General features: G+C 36.5%; 1 protein-coding gene across 2 annotated transcripts in view; it reads left to right on the top strand.

Annotated features, from left to right (window-relative positions):
• sugct (succinyl-CoA:glutarate-CoA transferase) overlaps positions 1–25,092 on the top strand; it is a 110,609-nt gene that overhangs the window by 6,171 nt on the left and 79,346 nt on the right. For both annotated transcript variants that reach the window (XM_052595765.1, XM_052595766.1), the window contains exons 7-9: positions 1,953–2,044; positions 2,249–2,392; positions 12,380–12,475. In XM_052595765.1, the coding sequence (XP_052451725.1) occupies positions 1,953–2,044; positions 2,249–2,392; positions 12,380–12,475 (332 nt within the window). The remainder of the gene's footprint in view (positions 1–1,952; positions 2,045–2,248; positions 2,393–12,379; positions 12,476–25,092) is intronic.

Below are 25,092 nucleotides of genomic sequence, written 5' to 3'. Positions count from 1 at the left end.
CTGAGCCATTTGGGTTTTTGGACGACCCGGTAGAACACTGTTTTGAATGCAACAGCTAGTTAACTCGGATAACTAACAAAAAACACCAGAATACCCTTCAGATTTATCCATTTTTTCATGTTCCCACTATAAAAGGTTGGTTTTGATTTCACACAGTTTTTATCAGGAGTGCATCATGTCTGTTACGGTCCATGAAGATATGGAACGGGTGTTTTCGGGTGAGACACACATTGTCTAGTCTGGTTAACGTGGAGTAATCAGTACAGAGAAGGAGAACCACAGACTCCTGTTCCTCTTCTGGAGACGGTTGAGGTCTCCTGGGTGCTCGGCGTCCACAGAAGCGACTAAGCTCCCCGTTTCTTTTTATTATTGGGGTTTCATTTCTTTACAGCAAATTAAAGCGGATTAAGTGGCGCCTGAGAAGGCGAGTCATTTTCAGCATCTGTCCTTCATTAGATGGGCCTCCACACCCAGATGTGCTGAGGTTTGGCATTAGATGCCTTTCACATGGTGTCAAAGCTGGCAGTGGAGAAACCTGGGCTGTCTGATGAATGGAGACAACACTACATCTAGTTAATTCTGCTGTTGTTGTGATTCTCTTAGAAACCAGTTCTCTAATCTCGCTGAATGACTGCTAAAATACAAGTTTGAATAATTAGTTTAGCCTTTTTTGTTTGAAAATGTTCTATATATTTTCTCATCCTCAGGCCTTCCAGGATGTTAATGAGTTTGTGTCTTCATTTGTACAGATTTAATTAATTTTAGCATTAGATCACTTGCTCACCAATGGTTCCTCTGCAGTGAATGGGTGCTGTCAGAATAAGAGTCCAAACAGATGATCCTTGTTGATTTTGTGAAGAGAAAAGCTGTATATTTGCAAGGGATTTGCCAGGGTCTTGATCATTCACTTAGAAATGTAAAAGCTCACCCCTCTCCTCAGCAACTTTAGCATGATTTGAGTTCTCATTCCAGTCTGAATGGTGTAAAAATTCTTGAAAATCACTGTAAAAATGCTATAGTAAACCCTGGTTAACTGGAAGTTACCTTAACATATACAGTGAAAAAATAGTAAAGGGCTTCTATGTAATCAGATTTTTTTTTTTTTCAAGTAAGAACTATAAATTACCATATGGAAAAAGTAAAAGCGCATTTTCAGAAATCACTGTGTGACACGTCACATATTTTGTATGGATCATTTTATTTTTCCTTAATTTTAGTTATTAGTTAGCATGGTATGATTTTGTGTGATGTTTTCTGTTGTCTATTTACTTAATTTTTTCCTTGTATTATGGTGTTTATCAGTACATTTAAGGCAAAAAGCAGATTTTGGTGGTTTAGGTAGATTGGTATTTGTACATTACATCACTTAATGAAATATATGGTTAAAAATATACAGACGACCCATAATACTGTAAACAATGGTACTGTATTTTTATTGTTAATATTGTTATTTATTTTATTTATTTTTTACTCTTTGCAATTCTGTAACACATGGTTTACTACTTTATTATTATTTTTATTTATTTATTCTTAAATCTGAGTATTAGCAGTACGGTAATAACAGTGATTGTTGCCTTAGCAAACACAAGTAATTAAAGCAAAGAGAGAAGGAAAAATGTTATGAAGCGATGCTGCTTTGTGAAATATTCTTGCACAAACTCTGGCCAGAACATTGCTGTTTTCATACTAGGGCATGACAGATTTTCCTTAAGCCGCTCATACCTCTGCCAAGGAAATAAACACATCCATAGATGTGTAGTGAGTCAAAAGTCTTAGAACTACGATGGAGTTCCTAGAATCAAATTAATCTGACAGCTCTGAGGATAATAGAAATGTAATCAGGTCTTCGCCCACATTCTCTGGCAAAGCAGAATATCCTGGAGATTGTAGCTCTGACTTGGTTATTCTATACAAAACATATAATCAATAACTACGTCTGTTCACTTTTTCAGGATATGGACAGACGGGCCCCGAGTCACACAAGCCTGGATATGACTCCATTGCATCTGCGGTGTCTGGTATGATGCACATCACTGGTCCTGAGGTGAGGACAATGATCTGATGTGCTTCTAATTTATAGCATCAACAAATTGTGCAATTTTGGTGGAAGAAACCGATACCCTTCCCCTTCCCAAACCCACACCATTTGTTTCGAACATTGAAATGAATGCCACACTCCACCTTAAATGCTATATCCTATTTTAGATCCTTTATATTCAGTTTATTTATCTTTTTTTTTTCTTTTAAGGATGGAGACCCAGTCAGGCCAGGTGTCGCTATGACCGATCTGGCCACTGGTTTATACACTCAGGGAGCCGTCATGGCTGCTTTGCTTCAGAGACAGAAAACAGGACGAGGCCTTCATATAGACTGCAATCTTCTGTCTTCACAGGTGCGACATTTACCTATCTGCAAACAAAAGCATGGAAGTTCTCCCAGTAACGAAAATGTCATCCAAGATTTAGGCTAGATGAGTTTGTTTGTTTATGAGAACAGATTTGGAGAAATGTAGCATGACTTGCTCACTAAAGGATCCTCTGTAGTGAATGGGTGCCATCAGATGAGAGTCCAAACAGCTGATAATAACATCACAATAATCCACAAGTAATCCACACCACTCCAGTTCATTAATTAATGTCTTCTGAAGCCAACGGCTGCGTTTTTGTAGTAAACAAATCCATAAAACATTTAATTGTAAACCAATGTTTCTGTCCATAATCCATAATAACGCTTCCTCCAGTGCAAAAGTTAATCCTCTGTTGTCCTCTCACATCAAAATCCCCCCAAAATATTTGTTTTGAACTGTTTTCAACTGTAAACTTCTGCTTCAGACAAGATGACTTTTTCCCTGAAGAAAGTTTGAAGGTGATTTATTTTAGCCACGAGCAACAGTTTGAGCTGAATTTCTTAGAAACACATAGATTTTCACTTCACAAGACATTAACTGCTGGACTGGGGTGGTGTGGATTATTGTGATGTTTTTATCAGCTGTTTGGACTCTCGTTCTGACGGCACCCATTCACTGCAGGGCATCCACTGGTGAGACACTGATGCTACATTTCTCCAAATCTGTTCCCATGAAGAAACAAACTGATCTACATCAGCAAATTCTCATTTATGAGTGAACTTTCTCTTTAAAATGGTAACAAAAATAAAATCCACCAGTTGTGCATGCACAGAAATTGGAGGCTCCTGGAAGGCCCTTATATGAAGATGCTTTTTAATAATGTTAATTAATTGAATGTTAGAACGAGGTTAAGATAAATAATTGTTACTGTTTTTAATCATAAGCTTAAAATAGGTTTTGAAATCTATTAGCTGATTTTATTAAGATATGGTAATTACAGAATATTTTATTCTAATTTCAGTCAAATATTTTTGTATAATGACACTAAACTGTAAAAGTGATTGTGATCACTCTCTTTATTTATAGTCTCTTTATTCTCTCATTATAAACTTATCAATAGTTCACTCAAATCAAGATTTCACTTCCATTAATACATTTTGGAGTATCGATTCAAAGGCATAATATGTAAGGTTTCCATAAATTCAATAAACTATATAATTTCTCATTCAGAAAACATTTAGAGGCAGATATGCTTGGCATATAGAAGTGGAACCAATTGGAAGTCTCTTTAATGTGTCAGTTATTTTCTAACATTGAGTTCATTTTTGATACAGGACGTCATTTCACTTTCATGCTTTTTAACTGACAGTTCAATAACACCGACTGTACTTCATAGATTATCTGCATGATGAAATATTCAGGCCCTTATTCAGATTTCAGGGCTGCAGTTGTTGTCTCTTGCCCTTTGAGCTTTTTAAACTGAACCAGACCACTCTGTTTTGTTTCTTTGGCTTGAAAGAATGCAGTTCCCTGGAAGTGAGTTTAATCGGACCCATTCCTGACTCAAGAGAAAACATCAGCGTTTCACTTTACAGTATAAATAAATCAGCTCTCCATAACTGTATAAGCTTATAAACCAATCATAGTCCCTAGCTACTAGACTTCAGCATGTGCTTTTTAATTTAGCGTAATGGCTTGATAGATTTGGCTTTGGGTGGTTTGTGTGGAGTGAAAAGGATATATATTTCCTAATGTTCATAGTGTATTTCTTAATTTTTCACCTTGAATATTGTTTTCGTGTACATTTATATAATGTTAAGTCTTTTAAGTGAAGTTTCTAATTCATGAGGTCACTTTAAACTTGAACTTTAAGATTCGTCACAAGTACTTTTTGGATTGGCTTTTCTTCTTTATGTAAGTGGTGACTCAGCTCAATTTGTTCCTGGCGTAAATAATGGTGTGGTAGGCATGCTAAGGGGTAAATGCTAATTTGTATTGTAAGTAGCAGTAGGCTTTCCTTCCATGCCACTGCGTATTTCATGAACAAAACCGGTTTTGAGGCAGTTGAATACCTGTCCTTGTGGAGAAAATAGCCCACCATTTACAAATGTGATTTTGAGTAATTTGCACCTGCCATTTTCTTTTGGTTTTTGAATGAGCGACTTCAAAAAAACTTCTGGCCTGCCGACTTCCAATCCTGCCTGGAAATGCAAGATTACAGAGGATCTAAATAGAAATGCTCGCTCGGAAGACGTCAACGCCGTAAGCAGCCGATTGAGAAGCCAATAGTGTAGCATCATGGGAATCAATGGAGCGTGAGATGCTAAGTTTACGTGTTCATGAACGTGTGTCGATGGTTATTTTCCACAAACATCATCGTGTTCCAATAGAAATCTGATGCATGACGTTTGGTTCACTTGGTGTATGCTTTATATTCCCTCCTTGTGTTTTAATTGCATGTGAAAACTTAAAGATTGGGATGGAGATGTACAGTTTAGCTAGCAGTTTTCTTTCAAATGACTTTTGCATCTGCAGTGTCACTTAACAGGATGCTTTTGTTGAGTTTTTCACCATAGTAACTACCTGAAACCTCAGATAACCTTTTCAGCTGCGGCTGCTTTCTGAGCAGAAATTCGAGATTGACTAAAGTCTCGATAGATAAATATTTGCATGCAGCAAACGTGTTTTTCATTTTATGCTGAATGACAAAAGTGTTTCCTCCAAACCGCTTCTCATTGTGTTTCGACACCGAATAATGAAGAGAAAACTCAGAAAAATGACTGTTGAAGATTACTCAATCAGAAAAGCATTATTAGAGTCCAAACCTCACAAGACAGATTTGGTCTGCGTCTTCCTCTGTTTATTTGAAGAGAGCCACTTTGAGTTCTGCAGAAATGGGACATTTCATACCGTGATAAGAATGTGGAGGGATTGAGGAACACGTTATTTCGAAATTTTAGTTGCAGTTAAGAGTTTTAATGTGAATGAGTCAACTTTCACAAATTTTAGAGCTAAGCTTTTAATATCCTCAAATATGATTGTAATGAAACAAAATGAGTCACACTTAATTTGTTGCAGGAAGGTCTGTCTGGTTGCATTCTTCGTAAATGTTCTTGCTCGGGTGATGAAGGACCTGACCGAAGTATGCCGGAAATGTGCCGTCTTTGCTCATGCTGAGCTTTAATTGCTGTGTGACTAATCGCTCTCGAAATGCAGGAAAATACCAAACGCTTGCCTATCAACTATCCTGAGCAGTGACCTCAAAGGCAGCTCACAGGGAATAATAATACAACTTTTAAAGCTATAGTTCATTTTAAAGGTACACTACCATTTGGTTACCAACATTATTCAAAATATCATTATTTTGTGCTCAACAGAAGAAAAAAACTCCGGTTTGGAACAAAATGGGGAACCATAGTAGAACCATTTTTGGTTAAGAAAAAGAAAGAAGAAGCTTTCTGTGATTAGTTAAAAGAAACAGTTTTTTTTTTCTTTGTGTGAAGAACATCTGAATCTGAACCGTTTTTAGTATAAAGAGATTTTGTGGAATGGAAACTTACATCACTATGGATATTAAAAGTTTTTAATGAAACCATCAATGCCAATAAAGAACATTTATTTTTAAGAGTGTACATGGTATTATGTGTACAATTTACAATAATGTTTAAAAGTTTAGGGTTGGAAGGTTTCTTTTTTTCTGTTTTCTTTTTGAAAAAAAGACTCTTCTGCTTGCCAAGGCATTATTGGTTTAATAAAAAATACAGTAAAAACAGCAGTGTTGTGAAATGATATTATAATGATAAAGAACTATTTTCTATATTGTATTGGAGATATTGTAAAATGCAGCTGTATTTTCAGCATCATTCCTCTTCAGTGTCACATGATCTTCAGGAATCATTCTTATATGCTGATTTGATGCTCAAGAAACATTTCAGAATAGTATCAGTTTTGACAACAATAATATCTTTTTGTGGAAACTGTGGTACCCACCCCCCAATTTTAATAAAATAAATAAGTACAAAATAAATTCTCAGAACTGCATCGCCAGTACATCCAGTACAAATCCAGTACAAGTCCAGTACATTATACAATAATATATTTTTTTTTTTTACAAAAAAGCTTGCAACGCAACGTTAGATTCTGACCGAAAGAAGGTGTTTCAGAAGGCCTTGTAATCATGCTGCCTTAAAGTGCTGCCTACATGGGCAGCTGTGTTTTGGAACAGAGCCTTGTACTCCGTGTAAACCTACTGTAGCAAATGAATAAAAGGTTTAAGAATCAGGCATCTGAGTTAAATCTGTTATCCCACGCTGCTCTTGCGAAGAGCTGGATTTTAAGTCTGTCATCTTGTCCCCTAAGATTTCTGTAAAGATCATTCAAAAGATCCATAAAGATCCACAACACATCCGACTCGTTTCTGACATGATACTGCAAAACCTTTGTGCAGAGCTAACGAGTCAGAGCGCTCGTCCCCTGAATGATACCGCTTTGAAAGAAGGATGTGGATTCCAGAAATGGTTCCAATAATGTGATTGTGATCGTCTGTTGTGGTTCGAGTACATTCTCTCTTGAAACTTTTTTACTTGTCCCCCTCATACATTTTTAATTGCTTCCCATTTCAGGAGAAGTCACCCGGGCTCTTTTCAATGACTATTGGATTTTGTGCATGGATTTTCTGGTACATGGCTAATAGGAATTTATCGTATGCATGTGTCTTATATGTGGGCTGAAGGGATGGTGGGTCATGGTTTCTGTGGTAGACCCTAAGCTGGCAAAGTTAAGTGGGTTCTGCCTCTTTCCAAACATTTCCCACTGATCATCCTGTGGTCGTAGTAATCTAACCCTTCAGCAAATTTATAGGTTCTCTGCAATGGCAAAAGCACAGAGGGCATTAGATAACCACACAGTTTCCCTTAATCCAGATGCAAACATTGGTATTTATGGGCAGCATTTTATGTCCTGGGAAAACCTCAGGTTGTTTGGAAATCATTATTCTTCAATTGAGTTATATAGGCTAATGTCATTATGTCTGTGCTCAAATTCCTGAAATTGATATTCCTGGACCTAACAGAGTAGGGCTTTTTAAGTAATGATTGGCAATACTTTAGTTTAGGGACCAATTCTCTTCATTAACTAGTTGATTAACAATATATGCAGATATCTTTCAACTCATTTTGGCGTTTAGCCAATGCCAATAAATGCTGAAATGTTTAAAGAATGACCACAATGCTGACGTGATCTTATTACTAACACACCCTGAACACGTGAGGTATTTATCATATCAGTATCATTTTTCATATTTGGCCAATGCCGATGTCATAATTGGCTGATTCCGATACTGTAAATATAATATCATGCATCCCTAGTAATAATATAGCATAATGAGAAATTTACAAGGCATTGTTTTTTTGCAGGCGGGTCATTCTTGGTTTTGTTTGAACTCGGAGGGAGTGTCGGCCACATTAAAAAAAGTTAACAGCTTGGATTAATGCGTATTAGAGATGCGAACTGTTTAAAATGATTCAGTTCGATTTGGTGAACTGAATGATTCGTTCGCGATCCGGATATCCAGACTGCTTTGATTTGAACTCTCTCTCACAACAGACACGGAAGAAAAGACAATGCTGAATAAAGTCGTCGTTTTTGCTATTTTTGGACCAAAATGTATTTGCGATGCTTCAAAAAATTCGAACCGACCCTCTGATGTCACATGGACTGCTTTGATGATGTTTTTCTTACCTTTCTGGACATGGACAGTAGACCGTACACACAGCTTCAATGGAGGGACTGAGAGCTCTCGAACTAAATCTAAAATATCTTGTTCCGAAGATAAACGGCGGTCTCACTGGTTTGGAACAACATGAGGGTGAGTTATTAATTACATAATTTTGATTATTGGGTGAACTAACCCTTTAAGTTCAAATGGCATGTGAACCGATCATCTCTTTCTCTTTACTTCTAGTTATAGCATGAAATAAACATGAATGAACGTCACAAGGTCTTGAAAGAAACAGTACAACTTACTGAAATGAATAATACCTCATGTAATTGCTCAGTCAGCTGTGGAAATAAGTCAGTAAAAAAGCTTCTGTATAGAAATTGTGAATTGAGCATGTTAGTACTCATCCCTATACAACAGTATGTCTGGCATGTTAACATTGACCTTTGACCTCATATGTTCCATAAATAAACACAATGACACATTTTCTTGTAGTTCTTAGACTTTGAAGAAGCTGCTGGTTCTTCATCTGTTTTTTTTTTTTCTCTTTGCTCATCATCTCCTATGGTTTTATGGGATAACAAATCTTTCACTGGTTGCACAGTTCAGAATCTCAGCAGATGCACTGTGTCGTCGTTCTTGCAGAAACTGTTGCATGTTCAGATTCTGCCTTCTGTTTTTTAATTTGCAGTCTCAACACTTTTTGATTTTGTTACCCTAAGTAAATTAATTGTAGAACTGTCAATCTGAAATGTAACAGCTGTTTGTAGAAAAATATCTTTTATTAACAATAGATTACACATAATTTTTTTTATACTATTCATGAAATACTAAACAAAATTTATCTTATGAAGCAGTGCTTGGGTAGAGTAAGGTAACAGAAGTATGGGCAATTATGCAGGGGATGTCTTTGGTTTTAGTTTGGAGTGAAACAGCTTGAAAAGTTTTTAGGTTTTTCTCAGATGTTGTGCCAAGAACAAGTTCCGCGCTCAGGAGAGAAGGCTGGGATGCGCTTTAGTTCATGCTATTGTGTTTTAATTGGAAAATATCTGGCTAGAGGAACATATGCGTAGCAGATTTGGAGAGCGATGATATCCAGTGACCTCTTGCTACCCTGTAAACGTTTATCGCATGTTAAATTAAAGATCTGTGGTGAGAACAGCACATGAGGTGCTGTGAGTGTAACAAGATGCTATTTGGCTTTTCTGTCTTTGATATTATAGCAACTTCATTAATTTCTCTAGGTTTCTGTTGAATGGAAGTGTTGGATGAAGTGTTGACTCCTCTTGAGTTTGTAGGGCAGCAGTGGGTCTGCTGGGAAATAACTCAAGTTCGGTCTCTGTAAGGCAAATCAGTTCACTCGAAGATTTTTCCAATACCTCCAAGCAGCTCTTTTCAAGGCATACATGTTTGGTTTCCTTTTACTTTAAATGGGTCCTATTATGCTCTTTTACAAAGTTTTGATTTTGTTTTGTGGTTGTACTAGAACAGCTCTCATGCTTAGTGGTTCAAAAAAACGCATTATTTTTCACATAGTTTACACTATTACAATACCTTTCTCACCAGCCTGGCGTAAATGGCTCTATTAGTTCTTGGTTTGATGAAGGCCCGTCTATTGAAAAATGAAATGTGTTGTGATTGGTTAGCTGTCCCAGTGCGTTGTGATTGGAGAACAGCTTTGATAGTGTTCCAGTACTGCCCCGCCCCTGGCCAAAGCAGCAAGTTCTGTCTGCTCCTGTATAGTTAAGGATTAGCATCAATATTGCCATATCAATTTGAGCCAGATTCAGACCCAGAGAATATTCAATGAGAGGATTGTGCACAATCTTTGCACGCATGGGTTATGCAAGACATAATATAGTGGTAACTTTATAGTTTATTTTTTTTTTTTTTTTGCTAAATCACGTTTTAGATACAATGTCAACAACTGCATAAAAAGCAGAGAAATAGAGGTTTCCCCAGTTGCAGCTGTAAACAGAGCAGCGCTCCGCTCAAAAATGCTTCTTTATCAGACATTACATGCAAGAAAATATGTTCTGAAGACAGCTGGTTTCCTTCAGAAATACGGTGATATAAAAACATCCTCAACAGGTTTCGATTTTGAAACGTGTAGTTCTCATGTTTGTTCAGACTCAAAGCCTTTTCGAAAATCTATTTGTGGCAGTCAGTTTTGATATTATGGCGGGCACCACAAATAAATCAATCAAACCAGTTAACAGCAAGTTCTATCTGATGCCTGAAAACAGTTTCAGAGTATTTTTTGTCTGTAAGCAGGAGTCAAAGTGATGAATAAAAGTTTGTGAGGTGTGAGGTGGCACGCTTCATATTAGCATGTCTAAGACAAGTTTATTGAAGTGCACACTACAGTACGGATGCATCTCAATACATTAGAATGTTGTGGAAAAGTTAATTTATTTCAGTTATTCAACTCAAATTGTGAAACTTGTGTAATAAATAAATTCAGTGCACACAGACTGAAGTATTCAAGTCTTTGGTTCTTTTAATTGTGATGATTTTGGCTCACATTTAACAAAAACCCAATCTCAACTAATTAGAACACTTCATAAGAAAAAAAATTGTTGGCCTTCTGGAAAGTTAATTTACTGTACATGAACTCAATACTTGGTAGGGGCTTCTTTAACTGTAATTACTGTCTCAATTCGTTGTGGCATTGAGGTGATCAGTTTGTGGCACTGCTGAGGTGGTCTGGAAGGCCAGGTTTCTTTGACAGTGATCTTCAGCTCATCTGCATTGTTTGGTCTCTTGTTTCTCATCTTCCTCTTGACAATAGCCCATAGACTCTCTATGAGCTTCAGGTCTGGTGAGTCTGCTGGCCAGTAAAGCACACCAACACCATGGTCATTTAAACAACTTTTGGTGCTTTTGGCAGTGTGGGCAGGTGCCAAATCCTGCTGGAAAATGAAATCAGCATCTTCAAAAAGCTTAATTTCAGCAGAAAGAAGCATGAAGTGCTCCATAATTTCTTTGTAAATGGGTGCAGTGACTTGTTTTCAAAAAACACAATTGACCAACACCAGCAGATGAAATTGCACCACAAATCATCATAGACTGTGGAAACTTAACTGGACTTTAAGCAACTTGGGCTATGAGCTTCTCCACCCTTCCTCCAGACTCAAGGACATTGGTTTCTAAATGAAATACAAAACTTGCTCTCACCTGAAAAGAGGACAGCAGTCCACTTCTTCTTCTCCTTAGCCCAGATAAGACGTCTCTGACGTTGTCTGTGGTTCAGGAGTCACTTAACAAGAGGAATACGACAACTGTATCCAAATTTCTTGACACATTTGTGTGTGGTGGTTCTTGATGCCTTGACCCCAGCCTCAGTCCATTCCTTGTGAAGTTCACTCAAATTCTTGAAACTGTGGCTGTGGTTCTCTCGGTTGGTTGTGCATCTTTTTCTTCCACTTTTTCTTTCCACTCAACTTCCTGTTAACATGCTTGGATACAGCACTCTGTGAACTAGTGAACCAAACTGAGAGACCATTTTGAAGGCCCAGGAAACCTTTGCAGGTGTTTTGAGTTGATTAGCTGATTGGCATGTCACCATATGCTAATTTGTTGAAAAAAGAACCAAAGACTTGAACTACTTCAGTCTGTGTTCATTGAATTAATTTAATACACGAGTTTCACAAGTTGAGTTGAATAAATGAAATAAGTGAACTTCTAATTTGAGATGCACTGTATATTGACATTGATTTCTCATTTGAGTTTTTTATGAATATCTTATGAGGTGCACATGCCTTGAGTGGATTATACAGTAGGTTGCTCTTATTATTCAGTTCTGGACCAGTTGCTAATCATTTAATGAGCTTACTGAAGAAGAAAGTTAAGAAACATCACCGATATTATTATTATTTTTTCGCTCTCATATGGAAAAAAAATTAGATTGTTTCCAGCCGTTTAAACACAGAAACCAAAGTTTCGGTAAACAACAGCCTCAGCGTAAGACGTCATGGAAATAAAGCAGCTGGGAAGTGAAGAATGGGTTCAGCTCAAGGTGTTGGGCAGATTGTTAAATCATCACTGACAGGCTTTGATCTGACAAAGTATTCCACCTCTGTCCTCTCAGTGCATGGTTGTACATTGCAAAATATTGTCTCAGCTGCATGGCTTCTGATCTGATGTCACCTGGGCATCGTAAAAAAAACTGGGGTTGCCTTTAACGTCTTTATTTAAATGCTGTAACCAAGAAAAAGATGGCTGAACTCACAAAACAGCAGGGTGTAATGAGCTTTCTGACAGTCCTTAAGATTTAAAACTATTTTCTTTTTTCTTCTTCAATTTGTCTACAGGTTGCTTGTCTCACTCACATCGCTGCCAACTACCTCAACGCTGGTATCGAAGCCAGACGATGGGGAACTGCCCACGGGAGCATTGTCCCTTACCAGGTAACCCCATTTCTAACACTGTATAGAGCTCTTTATACTCGCTATATCATAAGCTTAAAGCTTTTCACTGTCCTCATTCTTTGCTGCCTATAATTACCCAATCACATTAGGTGGAAGGAGAAAAAAAAATCACAATTTAATATAATCATTTACTTTTTTGTAATGTAAAGAATTTGAGCGCAGTTTTTCTATTTTATACAATTTAATGCAATATAAATTAATTTGATGTAATTTAATGCAGTGAAATAGTTAATACAGTTAAGGTTAATTAAGTGTAATTTAATTACATTTATTAGATTTAAATCTTTCATATAATATATTTGATTTTTAATTTAACTTATTTCAATCTAATATAATTCAGTGCAGTTTAATGCTATTTATTTTTTATTTAATGCAGTTTAATATTAATTAAATTCAATTTAATGCATTGTTAGTGTTATTTAATTACATTTATTTCAATGTAATTAATTTAAATTTTAATGCAGTTCAATGAAGTATTTACATATAATTCAATGCAGTTTAATACAATACAATTTAATGTCACTTTATTCAGTGTTATTTAATTTACTATATTTTTATATAACATTAATTTACTGAATAAATTGAAATGTTATTTAGTTAATTCAAGGAAATGCTATGTTTATTTTATTTTAGTTCTTAACTGAAAAAGACTAAGACTCTTGATCAGTTATTCTCAGGCCCTTATTAGTGATGATATTTATTTGCCCTGATGGGTCAACACATGGTTTGTTCTAGTCTCATTCAATCAAATCTGTTCCCACTCCTCTTCTGTGAGTTATGATGTTTGAGAAAGGACTGACCAGTGCATACAAACATTTGTTTGAGCGCTACATACATTTGACCAGTGCATACAAACATACACACATTTGTTTATTTTACACAATTATTCATGGAGAGTTTTTTTTTTTTTTTTGGATAATTTGATCAAATTTTTGTCGAATGACTGCATCTCTGGAACTGATTGTCCTCAGACACCTCTTTATATCCACTCTAATTTTTATATACCCAAGTGCTTATGGTCTAATACTAATGAATTACATTTGTCTGTGTAAATATTTGATGGAGCTGCTTGTACTTGCACATGGTTATAGTTGGTTTATCATAAGACTTGTTTGAGACGCCTCAGCTTTAATGCATTTGAGAGCAGGTGTTTCAGTCAGGAAAGGAGTGAAAAAAGAGATGACAGCTCCCATGTCTTATATAGCAGGCCAGAGGAAAATATCATGTTCATGTTCGCTGTTTTCAGTGGATTATTATGAAATATTGTTGCTGGAACATGAAAATGAACAAATAATCCCATTTCTATTTTTAGTGTAATAAAAACATGATTCAGAAATATGATTAAAATAGAGATTATTCTGCCAGTGTGTTCACACATTAATGTCTCGCCTATAAAAAAAATATATAACTAACTTTTTAGACATGAGCTGAGATGTTGCAGCTGTGACTCGCTGCAGCCTTGCTGTCATGAGAGCATTGTGGCACTCGTCAGACTCAGCGTGATGCCTCGGTCATGAGTTATTCATGATTTGGTGAAATGGTTGATCTTACAGTTTTTGTAGGATGTTTTTGCACTAATACTATGAAGTTTTACCTACAAATCGTACACTTTTATACGAATCAGATTACTGATACACTTAAGTACAATACTTAATATTTCTCATCAAATCATGCATTTTTAACTGGCATTTTCCGGTTGGGGATTAGTTTGTCAGTTCTGCTCCTCTTAACCAATTACTATAGCAATGTATATATAAAGTATTTTTCAGTAATGCCCAGTTTTTTTGAACTTTTTCTTTTGCCTTTTTTTTTTTTTACTCTTTTTCTCCAGAGGGATTTCTGTACAAAGTGAACTTTAAAAAATAACTTGATGCTGTTAAGGCTGGTTCACACGGCAGGATAATTAGGCCGATTTTAGCCCCGATTCACCCCTTCCGACAATCTTAGGATGCTCCGATTATCGTAAAATAATCTGATTAAATATTCCTGGCGTGTGTGGTGTGTTAAGACCGCTCTCCTCTGCTCGGAAGAATGTCGGGACCGCTATATAACAATTACAAATAAAGTCGATGGGCATAACTACATCCACAACTGCAGTCCACCAGAGTACATGGAAACTAATATATGAACGTTTATTTCAACGGTTATTAATCTGTGTAGTACGTAACAACATTTCTATGAGATGAAACAACAACTTATCTCCATATTATGATATAGCAAGTATAGTCCATGCTCGCGTTGTCTCCACCTCTTTGACCATCGTCTTTTCTTGTTTTTCTTATGTTTTTTTTTCCGTAAAAAATAAAGCACAAACTATGGCCACTGCATCCTCTTCGTCCGCCATGATTGTTTACCCTGAAGTCATGTTTGATCTCGAGGGATTTTGCGAGATTTCCCGTCTGACCTGGGAATGCTCGGGAGTCAAATCGGTTCGTGTGTGATGTGTTGATATTGCCGTGTGGGTGCACACCACACACGGAACGACCAAAACTGTTAGACCTGTGATTTTTTTATCGCCGTGTGTGGGGTCTCTCAGGTTTGGAAAATCGGCCGACAATTTTAAAATCGTCCCGTGTGAACCAGGCCTTAATTTCAGCACAACTTTTCAACTTAAACATTTAAACTGGCTTAAACAATCAGATGAAAAATGATTTTAATTAAAGTTGAAAATTAAAATGATACTGATTTAAAATAATGCAAAAACACGTCATGACTCATTTTTCTTTTTTCTTTCAGTGTGTCTTGAAGCTATTTGAAATATTGGGTAAAACAGAAAGTATATAAACAAAACCGAGACAATGATACTAAACTTATTTTATTATGAGGGCATGAACTACTCATCCCATGAAGCATTGCAAATTATGTCAGTGAAACTACAATGACTGTACAAGTTAAAGTTTATACACTGCTTTTATTATTATACATTTTTCTTTTTTAATAATTAATACTTTTATTTGCCAAGGATGAAATAAATTGATCAAAATATACAGTAAGGACAAAAGATTTTCTATTTCAAATAAATGCTAATGTTTGGAACTTTGTATTTTTTTTTTTCTTTGTACTTTTTAACAGTATATATAGCAGAGGGACTCTGATCATTTACAGTTCATTTGTTTGTTTGTTGGCGTGATGTTCATTTCCATTCCACTGGCTCTGATTGGTTGATCATCTCATCAAGATTATGGGTAGTGTAGTTCTTCAAAGTGAGTTTGGTTTTTTTGTTTATTAACTTTTAATCAGACTGACATGTGGCATCTATACAGCACACCCACGGCAATAAACCCACCACAACATTAACCAATCATATGTGACCATACAAGAATAAACTGAAGATCTCCAGTCTTGTGGTTGTGATATTAAAGAACAAAACAAACAACAGTTTACTTGTTGGTTAAGACCAAAGACAGTCCATAAATGCCTCTTCTGTTGTCATTCACAACATTTAATTTATTTTCACTTAAGTTTAATGAGCTATGGCCTTTCATGTTCCAACAGCCGTCCCGGGATAAACATTGAACCCCGTTTTCCTTGCAAACGCTCAGATCGCTTCGTATAGCAAGTACAAAACTGGAGGACTGAAGACAGCTCCTGCGTTAGTTGGCGGCTCTGTTCGGCAGATGTTCACAGTGTGACGCACGATGTCCTCCGTTTGATTTTTTCCTCACTTTTATTGACGAGGGGCGACTAGTGGAACGTCCTGAATGGCTAGGGTGTAGTTTTGTCCGCAGCAGGACACTAAGAACAGAAGTCCTTAAGGCACTATTGGCCCTCCACATGGACCAACACTCAGTGAAGAAACATTCGTCCTCTAGATATCGTTTTCTAACAATCTTTAGCTTCTGCACGGACTGAAAGTTGAAAGGTTGATTATACTTCAGCGCTCTCATCTCTGTCGTAGAAGAGCACTAGAATGAAGCAAGAAGAGTTTGTGGAGGTGTGTGGTGAAAGGCAAGATTTATGATGAACCAGGGTCTATCTTGTTTTAATTACCTTTCGGTTTCAAAGAACTCCTAATCGCTCCCATATTTGCATTGAGGTGCTGAGTGTTTGGCCTGTTGGCTACCATAAAGCGTTGTGTAACAAGGCATCTGCTCCATTTAAAGTGCAGATAGATTTATTATAGATGGTGAATGTCAATGAACACAGTTCTGATTGTTACAAGGACACTGTAAAGAAATGCATTTTGAATTATTCATTTATTTTATTATTTTTTATTTATTTACTCACTAAATATATGTGTGTGTGTGTGTGTGTGTGTTTGTATATGTATGTATGTATATAAATGACTGGCCAAAAACCATGCGTAAATTATTCTCTGATTTGAAACAAATAAGGCTGGCATAATTGGAGCTTCGCAAAACAAACCAGTGACCAGGTGATGACACTGACCCCAGAAAGCGTGCAGAGATCCTTCAGCAGGATCAATGCACACAAAGCTCCAGGTCCTGACAACATCCCTGGGCATGTACTGAGAGACTGTGCAGCAGAATTCACTGATGTCTTCCTACAGACATTTTCTACATCTCACTTAGTCAGGCTGTCGTTCCCACATGCTTTAAAGCTACCAGCATCATTCCAGTCCCAAAGAAGCCATCTCTGTCCTGCTTCAATGACTGCTGTCTTGTTGCACTTACTCCCACCCTCATGAAGTGCTTTGTATGGCTAGTCATCCACCACATCAACACTGGGGCCCCCCAAGGATGTGTGCTGAGCCCCCTCCTCTTCACTCTGCTGACCCATGACTGCACACCGTCCAGCACAACTCCAACCTCTTCAATAAGCAGATGATACGACTGTGGTGGGTCTCATTAGCAACAAAGATGAGACAAACTACAGGAGTGAGGTGAGCCGCTTGGCCGGATGGTGCATTGACAACAATCTCTCTCTTAACGTGGAGAAGATGAAGGAGATTGTTGTAGACTTCAGGAGAGCACACACTCAGCACGTTCCTCTGACCATCAACGGTGCGACTGTGGAGAGAGTGAACAGCACCAAGTTCCTGGGTGTGCACATCACAGAGGACCTCTCCTGGACCGACAACACAGCAGCACTGGCCAAGAAATCACAACAGTGTCTCTATTTCCTCCGCAAACTGAGGAGAGCCAGAGCCCCACCCCCTATCATGTGCACCTTCTACAGAGGCACCATCTAGAGCATCCTGACAAACTGCATCACAGTGTGGTATGGTGGCTGCAACGCGTCCTGCCGAAAGACTCTGGAATGCATAGTGAGAGCAGCTGAGAAGATCATTGGTGTCTCTCTCCCCTCCCTCCAGGACATTTACAGAACCCGTCTCACTCGCAAAGCCTTCTGCATCACAGGTGATCACCTGTCACACAGCTTCTTCAGGCCAGGACCAGCAGACTGAAGGCCAGCTTCATCCACCAGGCTTTCAGGAAGCTGAGCTTGCTTCCGAACTTGCCCCCCCGTCCCTCTTCTGCCCCAGACACCACAGAACTATGATCTATCTGCCATGTGCCTTGTGCTGCTTTATTTAACTTTATTTTTATTATATTTTAACTTTTTTTAAATGCCCTTATTGTATAGTTGTATCTTATATTTATATTTGATCTAGATTTTCAGGCTCTACTGTTAGTGTTATCTGTATTCACAAAGGGTCTGAGAGTAACACAGTTTTATTCTCTGTATGTATGTACTGTACATGTGGAAGAATTGCTAAAAAAGCAGACTTGACCTGACAATGAAGTAAAGCCACTAATAGCTGTACAAATGGGTCATTATCAAAATATATTTACAATCATGTATTTTTATTTCAGTGAACAGAAACACCATATAAAGTCATTCTATAACACTAATAGTTTACTAAAAGTTAAAGGATAGATGCTGTTTTTGTTTCATTTTGCTTTTTTGTTGTTTTTGTTTTGTTTAGCCTTGCTTTGCTTTTGTTTCACCTTTGCTTTGTTTAGTTTTGTTTTAGGATTTGATTTAATTTGTTTTTTTTTTTTTGCTTTGCATTTTATTTTTTATCTATTTGTTTTTGTTTGGAAAACTGTTCTTTATCCCTTATCACAGATGACTTTTCTAACATTGTGTTTATTTCTTTCTTTTTTTGTTTTACAGAATATACAATTAATTTAAATACATACAAACATAAATAATGTTTTTCCACCCTTCATTTGGAGAATTTTTTTTAATGTTTTTGTAAGTTATAATGTAGATGTTATAATAATTAATTGATTATGATAATATAATAATAAAGATGTTAAATGCTTTGCTAGCTTTTATGCATTCTCAGAAAAAAGGTTTTCATTGGGGCGACATCCTAATGTGTTGAAGGTTTGTACCTTATTTACCCCTATATTACTACTTTAAAAGTACAGTATATATTAGTGTCTAAAGTGTTAGATATATATAAAATATATATCTTTAATAATAATCTCCATATTAGCAGATTATTCAGATGATTAACACAGATAATTACACCACCATTATACGTCACAGCACCCACATCTTGGTTGTAGGGTGTTATAAGGCATTACGAAGTGTTTGCAAACTAGTCAGAGTTTGCCAATATTAAAATAGTAAGTCTAATCACTTTAGAAAAGTAATAGCACACCTCTCCTCAAGCCTCTCAGTCTAAGTTGTCTTTAGTAATGTCTTTAGAACAAATGTTGTGGTTTAGTGCGGTTTTGCGGTAATTTCAAATCCCTCACCGAACATATCACACTAGAAACAGTCTCAGTTACCGTTCCTCCAATAGATCCTTCACTGCCTTTCTGTGGCATCAGTTTCATTCAGGATATTGGGTTTCACCCCAGCAAACGTGGTACCTCACTGTCTAGGCTGTATGCCAAATCTCATTAGTACCTCAGGAGCGCTATCGGGCAGAAACACTTATTAAGTGCAGATTTATTTTAGCGCTGGCTCATCTGGTGACACAGGTCCTCATTGACCTGGACTCTTTACCTGACCTGACTTATCAACTCACTCTAAGGGTAAATTAAAGTATGTTGTGAGGTCAAAGCGAGTCCCATCTGGACATACCACGAGGTTAATGCGCACAGATGGAATAAAATCAGTGCATTTAAATCTGCTTATAAATGTGCATGCTTCGTTTATAAATACGGCAGTCCAGCGTCACTGGATTAAGCCTTGGTTTCATTCTGACATATTAAAGTTCACCCAAACATAACCATTCTGACATCATTCACTCGTTCTTAAGTTGTTCCAAACCTGTATGAGTTTCTTTCATGTTGAACACAAGAGAAGATATTTTAGCTGCTGGTGCCCACTTCAATAATAGGAGAAAAATAAAAATACTATGGAAGTCAATGGGCGCCATCAACTGTTTGTTAACCAATATTCTTAAAAAAATCTTCTGTTGTGTTCTGTGGAAGAAATTAACTCCTATAGGTTTGGAACAACTTGAGGGCGAGTAAATGACATAATTGATGTTTTTGGGTGAACTATCCCTTTAATAAACATTTTATGTTTTTACTTTATTCAGAGAGTAACCTTTTGCAGTGAACAAGGCGAACAAATCATTTCTGAGGCAAACAAATCATTTTATAGCCAATAGAAAACGGTGCTGTTTACTAGAAAGGATCATTTAAGTGTCTCTACTACAAAAAATAAAATACAATGCTATAGTAATCTGATCCCATCATTTCAGTTGTCTCTTTATAATGGCTGTGTCTTTGTTGGTTTCTTTGCCTTACTGTACCGAAAATGAACCAAACCGTGACTTGAGGTACGTACCGAACCGTGATTTTTGCGTACCGCTACACCCCTACTATATAGTATATATATAAAAAAAATATTTCAGTTTTAGTTGGTTTAGTGTATCAAGTTGAACTAAAAGTTACACCAAACACATTACCTTTTTTGTCTATTGGAAAAAACAAAACAACAACAACGACAACAACAAAACACACACGAATGAAAAGTGTGTTCATCCCATAGGCGTAATGGTTTTTATACTGTACAAACTGTATATTCTATGGCCCTACACCAACCCTAACCCTCACAGGAAACTTTGTGCATTTTTACTTTCTCAAAAAAACTCATTCTGTATGATTTATAAGCGTTTTGAAAAATGGGGACATGGGTTATGTCCTCATAAGTCACCCTCTCCTTGTTATACCTGTGTCATACCCATGTCATTATACAGAGTTGTGTTCTGATATGACACAAAAACGAGCGCACACACACACACACACACATGTATGCGCGCACACACACACACAATCTGTTTTATTCTCCTGTATTTGGGGTAATCACTCATGTAAGTTGACAGCTCTTCCCCACACTGTTTCCTGTCTGGGCTCAAGAGCGAGCAGTGGTTGGGGATTTGGTTTCAGTGTGAAAGAGCTGTGTTCTGTTCAGTAGAGATGAAGCTGCTGGTTCACCGGGGCTCGGTTGTCTTGTTCTGACTCTGGGAACAGATGAGTCCGGCTCGCGGGGATGTCTGACTGAGATGTGTAACTGAGGTGTCATGGTGGGCTCAGAGAGAGTTCAGGACGTCCAAGAACTTTCAGTGACTCTCACAAAGGATTATTGGAGCACTAACATGAGACAAAGAACCCAGAACACACTGGCAACCCCGGAGCAATGCACTCCAAACCAGGGCTTTCCCAGGGAGCTTGAGAGTCTATGGGAAAGTAAAAAAAATAAATACACACACACACACACACACACATATGAAGAGTTCAGATGCAAAAGCCTCTAAGTGCCATCTTTTTTCTCATGCTCCAAGGTTCAGTAATTTTACTCTAATGAGAACGTATATGTCCTTTTATATGAAATTAAAGTGAAATAACTGAACATAATAGGAGCCTGATAAAAATGCTCATTTTAGATGAAATGTTCAGTTGGCACTTAAGGGCTTTTGCATCTGAACTCTTCATATGTGTGTGTGTGTGTGTGTGTGTGTGTGTGTGTGTGTAAATATAAATGTATGTATTTGACTCTACAAGGTCTCCCTCAAAAAGGAGATCATAATATCTGGGTATCTGTAGTGTCAGAAAATTGCATTTATTTATTTACTTATTTTTTTATTTATTTTAAAATTATTATTAGTTTTATTTAATTATTTATTTTAAATTTGTTGCTCTTCAGATTTCTGCATCTTAAAATTGTCTAATGGTGAGCAAAACATGGTGTCAGTTTAATAAAAATTTAATTTTTTCAGGTAATATTTTGCAAACTTACATCTGGGCATCAGAATATTTTGATATTTGGGGTTCTGTCGTGTCAGAAAGTTTGAAAACTTCTGCTCTAAATCACTCACAACTGGGGTGGGACAAGTTGCACACATACACCACTCATTTAATTCACAAAAAAATCTGAAAAATAGTTGTGCTTTAGTAGTCAGCTAATCAAATGGATTTGAACATCAGACAATGGCTTTCTTTTCAAATCAAAGCCGGATGAAAAGTTAAACAGCTGAATGTTTTGACTTCATATTGTCCTCAAGTGTTTGCTGGGAATCATCAGTGAATTGTGTGCCATTTCCTCACTCATCGACTGGAGATCAGATATTGATTCAAAGCTCGCTTAATCTCAGCCACAGTGGGGCTGTGTTGCATTAGTCTAGCCGAGGGACTCTCTCTGGACAAATGCTTGCCAAAAAACTTGTGCTAGCGCTTTGCTTTCAGACTTCCCTGAGCTGTTAAAGAAAGCCGCCCAGACCAAACAAACCCCTCGAAGCTGAATCTTACACCACTAAAGCTCCAGATATCATTAGCCCAACCACTAATCCAACACCGAGGCCTTCCCACACTTGTAGAAATGTCTGAGAGCAAGAAGTAATTAACTATTAGATTCTTTAAATATGAGGCCTTGTGTTGCAGTTCCTGCTGAAAACACCAGCTTAGACTTAGGTTAAATTTAAAATTGCATATGTGCCTTTTCTTTAGCAACATAATACATCAGACTTTTTTTCAGAGGCTCAAACTGGGCAAAAAATATGCAATTCGGTGCAATTTCTGATATTGTATATCTATGTACAAGTGAATATAATTCTGATTATATTGTGAATTAATAAGATATATTGTGAATTGATAAGATAATTTAATAATTATCAGTCATCCCTCTGGATCTTCCAGTAATATAAAATATAATATTTGAATGCTTAGTTTTAAGATCAAACTCTGAGTTTTTGTGTTTGACAAAACATGTAATGCAGTGCAATACATGATAATTTATAAATAAATATCTATTTACTTTTTAATTTAATTTAATTTAATTTTAATTTTAATTTAATTATGCTTCTCATCAACAACCTTTTTAGGATGTTTACGCTGCTTCAGTTGCTCTTTGCTCCTTAAAGTTCCTCATACAAGGTTTGAGGTTTTTAAAACAACAGTAAACGGATGGTTTTGTGAGGAACTAGAATAAAAAAAGATTCTGTGGCATTGCTTATTGAGCGAAAAAGCCTGTTGTATCAAATTTGACACTGAGATTTCAACATGTAAAAAAAATAATTAAAAAAAACAACTTAGGATAATAATCCTAAATCACTGGAGTCCACTTAGTGTTCATCTTGAACTATTACCAACAATGAAAAAGTTATTAATAGTTACTTCATAAAAATCATAAATTTTACAGCAAAGATGTCAAGTGAACCACAAGCTAAAAGGGAATTCAGTGATTCTATAAGGTCTTTTATAATCAATCAATCATACATTTTTTTTTTTTCAGTTTTGACCATGTTGATAATTTAAAGGCCTTATACATTTCTGTATAAAATATGAGATACAGTAGGCTTCACAGGGTTAAGAAACCTGGTAAGTCAAACCAGCATCCAAAATGTGAAACATACACTGTTCGCACAGTGTTAAACATCGTATCAATGTAATAGGTGTGTATCACTACAGTTATTAACATGTTATTTGCTTAATATTTGTGAGCTGCAAGATAAGCTTAAGCCACTTTTAATAGTTGGATGGGTTTGCTAATGTAAATTGAGAATGTTCTTGAGGGAAAACCACATGGACATGGGGTGCAGCCAAAGCCTAAAACAATTACTGTGTTCAGGCACGGCTCTAATAAAAACACCCTTTCCTTTTCTCCCAGTGAAAAAAAAAGTGTCTGTGTCTCATTGAAATTCTGGAAATGGTTTATGTCTTTTAAATCACTTATTGTTTGCTGTGTTTATTCACTCAGAGGAACTTGGCCTCCTCAAAGCAAACCTCTCTTTTGATATTGCTAGGTGACTTTTCACATCCATGGGCCGTTTACATAATATGATATAATGAATAATGTAATGAATAAAGCATAGACTGTTTACAGCTTTGTCGTCCGTGAGAACTTTCTTCTTGTCTCCATTTCCCCAGGGTCACACGAAGGCTGCAGGTCTCTGCCAGCACTTAATCAAAACTGAAAATGAATGTTGACTGATTAGGTTACTTTCAGATTGGGCCTCAATTAGGGTGTGCTAATTGTGCTTTCTTATGTGAGAGTCCCGTTGGGAAAGGAAGGGACTACAATTCTGCTCTCTATTCTGGAAAAAGGAGTTGTCATACTTTTTTATACGACAGATACGATGAGCCTCTTGCTATGCACCCCATTCCTAAAATATAAGAAACTGAGAAAGATTATAAACACATGAAATATAATAGAAAATATGAACACAATAAAACAATACACAGTAAAATAACTTACTAATCTAAAGCTTTCAGACCAGCTTCTTCTTTTTTTTTTTTTTTTTACAGATTTGTGTTTTTTAGTGGTTTTATTCCAGAAATGGTTTTTGTGTGTTTGTCTTAGTTTTTTTTTTTTTTTTTTTGCATTTTGTGTGTTGTTTTTTATTTTGTGTTTCTGTTTCATAAACATTTAGTTTTTTTTGTTTGCTGTTTTGCTTTGCTTTTGCGTTTTTGTTTTGTTTTATAAACATTTTTGTTTGTATTTTGTGTTTTTGTTTGTTACTTATGTTTTGTTTTATACATTTTTTTATAAACATTTAGTATTTTGGTGTGTGTTGTGTGTAGATTTGTCTGTTGTTCTGTTTTGAATCTGTTTGTTTCATAATGTTTTGTGTGCTGTTTTGTTTCATGAATGTTTCGTTTTTTGTGTGTGTAGATTTGTTTGTTGTTTTGTTTTGAATCAGTTTGTTTAATAGGTTTTTTGTTTGTTTGTTTGGATCAAACACTTCTAAATATTGGATTAGTTTTAACCATTTTAACAAGCAAAAATTATGCCAGAATACTGCAGAGTTTGATTGTATACACAGTCTACATATAGAATGTTCAAAAGTATATTGGAAGCTTTTCTTTTCCTTTTTAAAAGTTTAAAAGGCGGCTAATTATTTTGCCATTCCAGCTGTACACGAGTAAAATCAGTTTAGATTGTTTTAGAATATCTGTCTCCTGCCCTGGGTCTGAAATTGCTGGTTTTGTATGAATGCTTGCAGTATAATGTCAGACCATTGTTGTAAGTAGCAGGTGGTTCAGTTGTTCATAATGAAGTTTGGTAAATGCAACTTCAGTGGAAAATCTAATCAAACCCTCTTAGTTTGTAAGCAGGACACAGCTTGAAAACATAATGACATATTACAATTTAAATCTCCTTACTGGAACCACTGTCTCACGGCAGATAACTTTTTTTTCCAAAAGTTACACCCCCCCCCCACTCAT

Source organism: Carassius gibelio, chromosome B24 (assembly GCF_023724105.1).
Source record: "Carassius gibelio isolate Cgi1373 ecotype wild population from Czech Republic chromosome B24, carGib1.2-hapl.c, whole genome shotgun sequence".
Taxonomy (NCBI): domain Eukaryota; kingdom Metazoa; phylum Chordata; class Actinopteri; order Cypriniformes; family Cyprinidae; genus Carassius; species Carassius gibelio.
Note: the sequence above shows the minus strand (reverse complement) of the source record. Positions and strands in the feature narration are given on the sequence as shown.